Below are 12812 nucleotides of genomic sequence, written 5' to 3'. Positions count from 1 at the left end.
GTCATCGATCGAGTCTCCCTATAAAAGGGATCACTCGATCGATGCAGTGCCACAGTGAAGCACGGGGAAGCCGTGTTTACATACGGCTCTCCCCGTTCTTCAGCTCCGGGGAGCGATCGCGACGGGGCGACTATAAACGCCGTCGTCCCGGATCGCTCCCCGCGGGAATCCGACCGCCGCATGTAGCGGGGGGGTTCCGATCGGACCCCCGACCCGCTAGAAGGCAGGGACGTACAGGTACGCCAATGTGCCTGTACGTGCCATTCTGCCGACGTATATCTACATGCGGCGGTCGGGAAGTGGTTAAGAATGACTTGTACACACTGCTATTTTTTTTTTCCGTTCAACCCAGCAGGCTGAATAAAAAAAAAATGGACAGCTCAATCCGATGTTAGTACAGTGATCTCTCCTGCTAAGCTATTGTGTTCTGACAGGGAATGCCCCCCTCCCCCACCAGAACACTCCAGTCACCGAAAAAGTAATGCCGACAGGCTCCTGACTCACGCTCTCAGCTGATGGCTGAGACCGCTGGTCTGGAACCTGTCAACAGAACTTCTTGGCCTTGTCCCTTTGACACACGGGCCGAATGCAGGATGGTTTCTATTGAACTCGGCCCGTGTGTACGGGACTTTAGAGTTCTTCTCTCTAATTCATTCTCTCCCCACTAAGGACAATCTCAGCATATGGAAACAGAGATCAAGAAGGCATTGAAGACAGTGGTGGATGCCCTGAAGCAACGAGTATCTTGTGCCTCTGCCACGGTGGATGACTGATTACTAGAAAACAGCAGATCTCTCTATACTTTACTGACAGAACTGGGATTTGTCTGTTTATATTTATAGATCCCCATTCTGGCTCTCTGTGGAATGATTGCTGCCTGCCGGCGGACATCACTACACAGAGACCCCTAAGAGCTATAGGGGTCACGCCCCCTATGGCTCCTAAAGCATCAGATGTACACCTATGGGGATTTGCGCAGCTGTGTCAACCTACCGCAGTATAATGATGGCGGCTGGTCGGCAAGCAGTTAAAGCGCCTCAGCCAAAAATGACAAGATTAAAATGAATAGCCCATTAAAAGATAAAATAACAAATCCAGCTTTTGCTACAATGTTCAGCGATTCCTTATTTCTGCTGCTAGATGCCCTTATTCTGATAGCCAGCGTTATTTAACATGCTTTTGCTGAGCCAGTGTTGTTTCTCTGTCACTATGCTTTCTCCACCTATCAGCATGCTTCTTTTCAGGAACTACTTGGGGGGTCTACACTGCTCCCCCTGAACACTGCTCCCCCACCTGTCACACTGCTCCCCCATCACACTACTCCCCCACCTGACATACTGCCCCCCCAAGAAACTGCTACCCCACCTGACACACTGCTCCCCCAAGAAACTGCTCCCCCTGAACACTGCTCCTCCACCTGTCACACTGCTCACCCCCTGACAAACTGCTCCCCCCAGATAAACTGCTCCCCTGGCTGTGTCTAACACTCTTACCACTCCTGGCTGTGTCCAACCCCCCTACCACCCCTGGCTGTGTCTACCACCCCTACCACCCCTGGCTGTGTCCAACCCCCCCTGCCACCCCTGGCTGTGTCTAACCCCTCTACTGCCCCTGACTGTGTCTTACCCCCCTACCACCCCTGGCTGTGTCTAACCCCCCTACCGCCCCTGGCTGTGTCTAACCCCCTACCACCCCTGGCTGTGTCTAACCCCCTACCACCACTGACTGTGTTTAACCCATGGCTGTGTTTAACCCCCCTCCCTACCACCCCTGCCTGTGTCTAACCCCTCCCTACCACAACTGGCTGTGTTTAACCCCCTCCCTACTACCCCTGGCTGTGTCTAACCCCCACCCTACCACCCCTGGCTGTGTCTAACCCCCCCACCACCCCTGCCTGTGTCTAACCCCCTCCCTACCACCCCTGCCTGTGTCTAACTCCTCCCTACCACTCCTGCCTGTGTCTAACCCCCCACCACCCCTGGCTGTGTCTAACCCCCTCCCTACCACCCCTGGCTGTGTCTAACACGCCTACCATCCCTGTCTCCTGTCTAACACCCCTACAACACCTGTGTCTGCCTGTGTCTTACTCCTCCCTAGCATGCCTGCCTGAGTGTAAACCCCCCACCACTCCTGCCTGAGTCTAAACCCCCCACCACCCCTGCCTGTGTCTGAACCCCACCATCACTGTTGCATGTAAATCTGACTTACTGGTAAATTTAATTTGGGTTTTAATTGTAATGATATAAAATAATTAATGTGGGGGCCTTTTGGTGGGCAAGATTTTTTTTTGGAGGGGGGGGGTGGGCAGCACTTCATTCCTGGGCCCAGGCAGTACAATGTCTTGGGCCGGCCCTGATATATAGACACACACACACTTTTTTTGTATTTTTGAGGTGGGGAATCTTGGGTGAGTTCCCACACTTTTTTCCCCAGGACTTGACCCCTGGTTATAACCCCTGTCAAAAAAAAAAATCACCATCGGTGTCCCATTGCAGAGATTTCCTTTCACTTCCTGTCCTATAGCTAAACAGGAAGTGAGATGAAATCCCTGCAAATTTAGGGAATTCTTTGGGGACCCCCAGATCATTAGAACAAGTGTCCCCATTGGAAGATTTCTCCTCTATTACTTTTCTGGGGACAACCCAAAATTTGTGATTTTCTTTTACTTTCACTTTCAATGATAAGTAAAAAGGACAAATAGAGGGTACGAATCTCCCTAACGGGGGCACAGACAACAATAAAAACTGACGATGTTCTAATACCTCTCCACTATATCCAAAACTAGAAAAAAAAGTTTTGCATTTAGTTATATTTTAATTCCAAGTGAACAACTAAATGTAAGAAACAAATGCTAGTGACAACAACTATGCCCGCCCTTTCTGTCACACGCCTCTATTCATTGAAGCTGTACTATACCTTTAAGCAATGAAAAGCAGTCAATGAATCATGGACAGGCAGATAAATGAAAGGTCCTCTTCTTCTATTTATAAAGTGCTTTTTATTGATAGACGCTATAGCACAGATTCCATGAATGGAAGAATGTAGTGGAAAGGGTGGGCATATGTGTGCAGCGCTACCCCTTCAGGAGCCGCTGATTGATTTGGGATCGGCGTATTAAGTTACCTCTATGTGATGTCCAGGGGTGAAGGTAGTGAGTAGAGCAGTAATTGAATGTCCAGTCTGCAGGTGAAGTTTTCTGAATGCTTTATTTCTTGGTCCAACACGACCAACACATCAGCTTGAGGTAGACAGGAAAGGTTGATGAAATAAAGGAAACTCTGCAGTATCAGGCTTTGGATAGTGAAAAGCAATCCTGCTATTCCGCAGTTGTATCAATGCGTCGCCACTCCAGCCAGAGTGGGTGAAGTGCCTCCGGACAGACCCCTGCCACAGGCCTGGCAGCCGAAGCACCACTTAAGGTTGCTGGGAGGAACAAGTCTCTGCCACAGACTTGGCTCTGATAGAATGTTGAGACCTGAGCCACAGGCCTGTGGTAGATTTAAGTTGAACAGCAGAGCGAATCCTCCCAGTAAATTATGTTAGGGTCACTGGTTGACAGTGCAAGTGTACCTGCCAATGTTCCGTTCACCAGATCCCCGATGGTTCGTTCAAGCCCTTTTGGATAACCTGCCTCCGGGCTCTCCTCAAGCCGATCCCCCACCGAACGGCATACAGCCTGGGATCTCCTCAGTAGAGGTGGGGACCCAGTAAGTCACTGGGGCCCCTTGGTAGCATCAGTCGCTCTAGGCCAGAAGGGCCCAGAGTCTGAAACTCCACGTAGCGCGTGACCCCAGGCCAGGTGGGCCATATTGGTGGGGCCCGTTATGTGCGCACACCCGTGGTGGGCGCCGCACCTGGAACCAGGAACCCGCGAAGAACCCAGAACAATGGCCTCCGCCACAGAAATACCCCTCCCCAGCATGCACAGTGAGGCCCAACTCCTCTCATTGGCTGCTGGGAAGAAGCGGCTCTGCCTGGATCCCTCTGGCGCCATCTGCCGTCCAGAGATGAGACCGTATCTCTGGACGCACAGACTGACCCACAGGACAATCCAGGATTTGGCGATGGCCAAATTGACCAAAATCAAGAATGAGAGCAACATAACTCTCTCATTCCCCACTAAATTTAACATAGCGTCCTTTCTGAAAGTAAAGGGGCGCTACATGTGTATAAGGGAGTGCCTATGACAGGTCCGGTGGCTGTATTAACCCACACAGCATCAGATTAAAAAAATGTAGGCTTTAAAGTAGTTCTTAAGCCCAAACTTTTTTTTTTTTTTTTACCTTAATGCATTCTTTGCATTAAGAAAAATAATGCTCCAGTACCTTATACTTACCTGAGTCTTTACTCAATTCAGCGATGTGCCCATCTGTAGTGTCTCTCTCTGCTGTTACAGGCTTTGCTTAGATAACAAGAGCCATTGGTTTCCACTGCTGTCAGTCAAATTCTGTGACAAGGGAGCAGGGGCAGGGCTGAGCTGTGTTGTCTGTGGACTCAGGCAGAGTGGCCCAGAATTGAGCCTGCAGGTGCACCACCATAAGAAGCAACTTCCAATGGTGGTTAACCAAGAAGAGGGGGAGCCAGAAGTGTTGAATGGGGACCTCATTCGAGGAGGATTAGGGCAGCTCTGTGCAATTCTATTGCACAAAGCAGGTAAGTATAACATGTTTGTTATTTTAAAAAACAATGACTTTTTTTTTATAATTTTAAGGTATGGACCATTTACTAGCAGCAAATTATACTATAATGCCCCATACACATGACCAGTTATCCCCTCGGATAAAAAAAACAATGGTTTTCCCGATGGAATTCCTTCAAAGCCTGCCTTGCATATACACGGTCACACAAAAGTCCGGTGAACTTTTGACTGCCAAGAACGTGGTGACGTAAAAGACTACGACGAGCCAAGAAAATTAAGTTCAATGCTTGCGTCGAATTGTTTCCGAGCATGCGCATTTTTTTCCCCTCAGAAAAGCATACCGACTAACGGTTTTCACGCCATAATTTTTTCCTGGCGGCAAAAAAGAGATCCTGCTCTCTTTTTTTGTCCGGAATTTTTCCAATCGGAAAAACTGCGGCGGAGCATACACACGGCCAGGATTCCTGACGAAAAGCACTTTTCCCGTCGTGTGTACGGGACATGAGTCATAAACCGGATCTGGATACATTACTCTATCACTGGTTTATAACCTCTACATTACAATGCTTTGAAAGAAATGCTTTCTATAAGGCCCCTTTCCCACTGGGGTGTTTTTCGAATGTTATTCGAGCGAAGCCTCATCTGCAATCTCAATGTAAAAGCCTGAGTGCTTTCAGAGCCCTTTCACAGTGCCGGCACCTGAAACGTTTTAGGGCGTTTTTGCAGTGCCTCAGTGTGAAAGGGAAAGGCGTTTTTACAGCACTTTTCAATTCATTTCAATGGAGAGGGGCATTTTTGGAGCGTTTTTTTTCAGCGCCCAAAAGCTGCTCCAAAGATGCTGCTTGCAGGACTTTACTCAATGCCCCGCCAGTGCAACACCTCAGTGTGAAAGGGTAAGGCGTTTTTACAGCGCTTTCAATTAATTTCAATAGAGAGGGGCATTTTTGGAGCGTTTTTTTTCAGCGCCCAAAAGCTGCTCCAAAGATGCTGCTTGCAGGACTCAGTGTGAAAGGGTCCATTGAGATGCATGGAGAGCGCTTTATGAGCGTTTTAATAGCGATATTTTTAACGCTAAAACGCTGTAAAAACGCTTTAGTGTGAAAGGGGTCTAAGAGTGATTTGCAGGAGTAGAAACAGTACTTTTAAAGGAGTAGTATGGGCATGAAAAAAAAAAACATAGATACATAGATACCTCCATCGCTTTTAGGCAGCTGCCCATCTTCAGCTCTAAGCCAGAGAACTGAGCAATCACATGACTGTTGATTGCTCAGTTCTTGGTCTGTTTAGAGAGGAGAACAGTGACTGTCAGTCACCGCTCTTCGATATACCCCTCCAGCTCTCATTGGAGCATTAGGCTGGGGAGGGAACAGGCTGTGAGCTGAGAGCTGGAACCAACTGATAATTAGGCAGCTGGGTGGTCCTAACAATGTGGTTGAAACCCTTCCAGAGCCTGGAGCATCTCTGCTATGTCAGCTGACAGTGGACTTTAGCCCACTGTCAGCTGATTCTGGGTAACCGGAGAGCGAAAGTAATGCTGCATACACACAGTCGTTTTTAATGTCATGAAAAAAAATGACGTGATTCTTGCCAAGCCTGCCTTGCATACACACGATCGTGAAATAAAAATGATCGAGCAAAGCCCGGTGACGTACAACACGTATGACGGCACTATAAAGGGGAAGTTCCATTCGGATGGCGCCACCCTTTGGGCTGCTTTTGCTAATTTCGTGTTAGTAAAAGTTTGGTGCTTTTCTTGCTCGAATCCGCCATCATGGATACAGGCCGTGTGCAGCCGATCAAGCTTGCTCTGGTAACAAAAGTTCTTGGGAGAACTGGATCTCAGGGACAGTGTACTCAGGTCCGTGTTGAGTTCATGGATGATACCAATCGCTCCATCATAAGAAATCTAAAGGGCCCTGTTCGTGAGGGAGATGTATTGACCCTGTTGGAATCTGAACGTGAAGCTAGAAGACTACTCTAGCAATGCCTTATAAACTTTAATCAATGGACCTTGCAGCAGCTTTGTATCTTGGTTAAAAATAAAATTTAAGAAATGTAAAACAAAAACTGAAAAAAAAAAAAAAACGTTTGGTGAGAGACGATTTGCGCTTTTCAGTCTGTTACAGCGTGACGAATGTGCTATCTCCATTACAAAAGCTAGTTTTACCAGAACGAGAGCTCCCGTCTCATAACTTGCTTCTGAGCATGCACGTTTTTTCCCGTCGTTAAAGCCTACACACGGACGTTTTCCACGACGTGAAAAACAACGAGAAAAATTAGAGCATGTTCTAAATTTTTAATGCCCATTTTTCACGTCGAGAAAAATGCTCTGGAGCCCACACACTATCGTTTTTAATGACCAATTTAAAAAATGCCATTATTCTCATCATCAAAACGGTTGTGTGTACACGCCATAAGTGTACTCTTGTGATCCAAGAAAAAAAGCTTTGGCCATACTTCTATTTTAATACAGAACTCCATATTATTTATAAATAGGTTAAAGAATAATCGTGGCAAAACAGAAGCTTGGGGTCTACCAGTCCAAAACTTAGGTAATTTTGAATATGAACCATTTTTGTGACTCTAGATGTGGTCTTTAAGTTTAAATTCCTAAACTTATAGATATTACTTTACACATTAACCATGTATAAGATACTGTGTCAAACTGTTTAGCAAAGTCTAAATATATTACATCCACAGCTACTCAGTCCAAGTTTCTGCTTATATCCTAATGGAAAGAGAAAAGATTCGTTTGAGAACATATTTTTCCCATAAATATGTACTCTCCATCTATGACCATTTATATACACAGAGGGCCAGATCCACGAAGCGCGGCGCTTCTCTCCACCTGGCGTAGTGTATCTCAGATACACTACGCCGCCGTAACTTACTTTTTTTGTATCCTAAAAGATTTCCCGCCGTAAGTTACGGCGGCGTAGTGCAACTTAGGCGGCGTAAGGGCGCGCAATTCAAATGTATGTGATGGGGCGTGTTTTATGTTAGTACGTCGTGACCCGATGTAAATTACGTTTTTTTTTAACGGCGCATGCGACGTCTGTGGGGGTATCCCAGTGCGTATGCTCGAAATTAAACCAGAACAAGCCAATGCTTACGACGGTGACGTCATTCTACGCAAAGCCCTATTTGCGAACGACTTACGCAAACGACGTAACATTTTCAAAATTTGATGCGGGAACGACGGCCATACTTAACATAGGATACGCCTCATATAGCAGGGGTAACTATACGCCGGAAAAAGCCGAACGCAAACGACGTAAAACAATGCGCCGGCCGGACGTACGTTTGTGGATCGCCTGTCGGATCGAGCCCAGATTCCGTTGTATCTTGTTTTGTGGATACAAAACAGAGATACGACGGGGGAACTTTGAAATTACGCGGCGTATCCATAGATACACCGGCGTAATTCGTTTGAGGATCTGGCCCAGAGCTAACATAGAAAAGTTTGGTCCCCAATAACCATCTCTAATTTGTAGGGGGGATATTGAATCACGTAGTATAATCACCTCACTTTTATTAATAAAAAGAATGGACACCATGGCCATTAGTGGCCTCTTATATGAGGTCTTGATAGAGGGGAAAATAATAAAACCCCTGGAAGTAGGTGGGGGGCTTTTTTATTTATTTTCTTTCTAACGCGGATGGATATAGAAGGTCACAGCAGGAGAATACATGCTTTTGAGTAGAAGAAATGGAGTGGGAAAGAAAGGAGCAGACGTGCCCTACCGCATTAAGGGGTGGCGTGGAGGAGGGAGGGGGTGAATAGGGAGGAGGGGACTTTTTACTCCTTTTTTTTGTGGGGGGGGGGTATTATAATTGGTTAATTTTCGACAAGATAGTTCTGTACCTAATGCCACGTACACACGACCGTTTTTCGGGTTCTAAAAAATTTTGTTTTTTTTAAGTCATTAAAAACGATCGTGTGTGGGCTCCAGAGCATTTTTCACGATCTAAAAAATGGCCATTAAAAATTTCGAACATGCTCTTTTTTTTTTTACAACGTTTTTAACGTTGTCGTTTTTAAGGTTGCAAAAAATGGTCATGTGTGAGTTTTAACGACGTGAAAAAAACACGCATGCTCAGAAGCAAGTTATGAGACGGGAGCGCTCTTCTGGTAAAACTACCGTTCGTAATGGAGTAAGCACATTCATCACTCTGTAACAGACAGAAAAGCGCAAATCGTCTCTTACTAACACGCAATCAGCAAAATCAGCCCCAAAGGTGGCGCCATCCGAATGGAACTTCCCCTTTATAGTGCCGTCGTACGTGTTGTATGTCACCGTGCTTTGCTAGAGCATTTTTTTTTCACGATCATGTGTAGACAAGGCCGTTTTAATGATCGGGTTGAAAAAAAACGTTGTTTATTCTAGACCCTTAAAAACTTCATTTTTTAGAACCCGAAAAACGGCATAACTCTCTCTTGTAAATTTTACTTTTTTTTTTATGTATACTATTAAATTATGGAATACAAGAATGTATAATATTGAATGGATATGTTGACATTTTATATAAAATAAAAATTTGATAATGAAAAAAAAAGCCTACATGTTCAACCCTTTTTTTATGTTTTGTTTTTTTCAGAAAATGTTTTTAAATATTTTCAAGGTTATTTGGCTTACTCTCTTTAGCAATCTGTCTTTTGTACTTTTGTCTTTTGTACTGAATTTTGGACAATTTAATGTCCTTTTGTCGGTAGGTACTTGACATAGCCTGTGCATCCCTGATGCCAGGTATAAGTTCTATTTTGAAAGTTTGTTATTTTGCTACCCTGCCCTAGAAAACCAAATTTGCCAGAAAGATGCAAAAAGGTGGAGTTTCGCTTAATGGATTGATGTTTTATGCCTCAATAGTTATCTGATGTGAGTAAAGCAGCTACAGGGATGATTTGGCCACTGATGTATTTATACTGCATTAGTAATTACTTCAGTCTCTGTACAGGTGCCAGTAGATCAAACTGCCCTATATGTATATTTTGCAAATGGGACTTTGAAGGATGATCTTACATGTGGATAATATCTTATGCTCTAAATATAGCTAAAATGCCTTTGACTCAATAAAAAACCCCACAGTTTGTGGTCTTGAATTTGCAGTTGGAGGCCGGAGTCAGCTGAGAACAGGTGCAGAAGTGTGCTGTAGAACATAACAGGAGTTAACCCCTCTGCTGCTGGTGCAAAGGAGGCATGAGAGATTGCCCTAAAATATATATTACATTTTATTAAATCTCCGAAAAGTTGTTAGTGGTTCATATCTTTAATGAATTTCTAAAGTGCCAAAGACAAAACTTTGACTAAAATGAAAAGTGAAAAAGCAATTTGCTGTACGTGAATCTGTCTCTGTTTTGAAATTCACTATTCACTATTTAGTGGAAAAAGTAACACACAATGGTGGGTGGGGAATTCAATAAAAGACTTACAATACTTTTCTGGCAGTATAGCCCCTTTAAAATAAGCTTGGCCTAAGCCTTTGATTCCCATAATTACTCGTGCAAGGAATGTTTGAACATTCTTCCAGAAGCGCATTTGTGAGGTCAGACACTGATGTGGACAAGAAGGCCTGGCTCGTAGTCTCTGCTCTAATTTATCCCAAAGGTGTTCTGTTGGGTTGAGGTCAGGACTCTGTGGAGACCAGTCAAGTTCCTTCACCCCAAACTCACTCAACCATGTCTTTATAGACCTTGCTTTGTGCACTGGTGCACAGTCATGTTGAAACATAAAGGGGCCATCCCCAAACTGTTCCCACAAAGTTGGGAACATGAAATTGTCCAAAATGTCTTGGTATGCTGATGCCTTAAGAGTTCCCTTCACTGAAACTAAGGGGCCACCGCCCCTCCCCCCACACCAAATGATTTTGACCAGTGTGCAAAGCAAGGTCCATAAAGACATGGATAAGTGAGTTTGGGGTGGAGGAAGTTGACTGACTTGCACAGAGTTCTAACCTCAACTTGATAGAACACTTTGGGATTAATTAGAGTGGATACTGCGAGCCAGACCTTCTTGCCCTACATTGGTGCCTGACCTCACAAATGCATTTCTGGAAGAATGGCCAAACATTCCCATAGACACACTCCTAAACCTTGTGGACAGCCTTCCCAGAAGAGTTGAAGCTGTTATATGGGCCAACTCAATATTGAACCCTACGGGCTAAGACTGGGATGCCATTAAAGTTCACAACCGTGTAAAGGCAGGTGTCTCAATACTTTTTTCCAATATAAAGGAAACAAGATCAACATTTTTGAAAAAAAAAAATGTTTCCCCACTTTTGTTATAAAACATATCAAATAAAAAGGCCAGGACAGTACAGACACTTGCACAATGACCACTTTTTTTGTAAAGTAAACACCCCAAGGTGATCGTATTTTTGCTGTATTTTTTTGTAAAGTAGACACCAAAATATATTTTAAAGAGACATAGTGAGTATTTCAAAGATCAATTTTTTTGCCAATATTGAGCTCCCCCTGAGCCTACTAACCTCCCAAGCATCAAGCATCAAATCTCTCACTAGTTTCCCCTAAATATCTATAAGTGGACACTGTGGATATTGACTATGGTGCTAACGTCATTGCTGCCTGTGACAAAGCATCAGATGGATGTAATCAGCAGCAATTCTCTTTCACGCAGACAAAACTGTAGTTAGAAGGCTGGCTGCTGATCACAGCCAGTGATAACTGTGATTGGTTCACAGTAATCACAAGGTACACAGCCACTGTGATTGGCCCTTTTGATTTTGCTTATGATCTCCACTGTCGAATGACAGCACAATCACAGGCACTGTGCACTTGGCTGGTGAGTACATCCACACAATGTTCGAAGGACATTTATAAACATCTCTCAGAAAAAAGGTGCCTCAACTGACCATTTAATTAAAATGGCCTGTTGTGAGGTTATTCAATTTTGCAATATTTATATTAAAAAAAGGTTGCCTTCTAATATAGTAACTTCAAGAGGTGAGTACTGCTAATAAACCCCTTACCTTTACTACAATTGAAGGTGGCATCGTATTATAACAAATCATAGTTAAATGTAAAGTTCCCAGTATGAATTAGATTTCGCATAACATTGGCACACTGACGTTGTAATAAGTGAGACTGAAAGTGAGAATATCAGAACAACAGAAATTAATTTATCTTTCTATGAAAACATCAACCTGTACCAGAACTCAGGAACTAAACTACAAACTTTTAAATAGGTGGTATTATACACCGGCGAGACTAGGCAGGTATTTCCCTGAAATTTCAGATAAGTGTTGGCGATGTAATAAGGAACAGGGAACATTGTTCGATATATTTTGGACATGCCCTAAGATCAGCAATTATTGGTTAGAAGTACAAAGGATCTCCCGAAAATGTCCACCTTATCCAGTACTAGATGATCCTGCTTTTTTCCTGTTACATCTTTCACAGATTCCAACAAAGACATATAAAAACTCGGTCATCTGTCATCTGATTAATGAAGCCAAGGCAGGTATTGCTCGAAATTGGAAAAACCCTAGGCCACCCTTGATTGTAGAATGGCTCAATAGGGTTAGAAATGTGGGGGCCATAGAGGACTTGGTGCTCTCGGCCAAGATAGAAAAGAACAATATAATGAAACTTGGAGGGCATGGGATGTATTTGTATATTCAGAAGAAGGGAAGAGATTGTTGGGGAATTTAAACGGGGAATAAGTCAGTCAGTTCTATATTATTAAACTGAAGGTCCTGTTCCTTGAAAGGAGGGGGAGATATGTAGAGGGAGAGGAGAGGGTGGAGGAGGGAGGAGGAAGAAGAGAAGGAGGGGGAATTTTTTGGGGGGGTAGGGATGGGGGGGGGAGGATAGGGGGTATAAAGAAAAAGGGATGAGTAGGTGGCAATCCGATATTTAAAGAATATGACCAGCAAGAATTAGAGGGATACTTAAAGTCTCAACAAGGAGGGCATAGACTCCAGCCTGCCGTTACTGGAGGATATAGGCAGAGCGGGCGAGGTAAATACGAGAATGGATGAGGAATGAGATGTATATAAGTGTATAAGTAAGGGGAAATATTGCAATGAACTATTTGTGTGCCCCCTTTGTTTTGGTTTTTACCTGATTTTTCTTTTGGAAAATATAAATAAAGAATATATATATAAAAAAAAGAAAAGAAAGTGAGAATATGAAAGATTAGCCAGGAAAGGTGAA

The 12812-nt window shown here is 44.2% G+C and overlaps 1 protein-coding gene across 1 annotated transcript; it reads left to right on the top strand.

Annotated features, from left to right (window-relative positions):
- The first annotated feature begins 6390 nt into the window (after positions 1–6390).
- On the top strand, positions 6391–6700 carry LOC120942678 (40S ribosomal protein S28-like). The gene has a single exon (XM_040355618.1). It carries the CDS (start codon positions 6411–6413, stop codon positions 6618–6620), a length of 210 nt encoding a protein of 69 aa, XP_040211552.1. The 5' UTR covers positions 6391–6410; the 3' UTR covers positions 6621–6700.
- Positions 6701–12812: the final 6112 nt, after the last annotated feature.

Source organism: Rana temporaria, chromosome 6, assembly GCF_905171775.1.
Source record: "Rana temporaria chromosome 6, aRanTem1.1, whole genome shotgun sequence".
Classification (NCBI taxonomy): Eukaryota; Metazoa; Chordata; class Amphibia; order Anura; family Ranidae; genus Rana; species Rana temporaria.
This window is presented reverse-complemented; position numbering and strand designations above follow the sequence as displayed.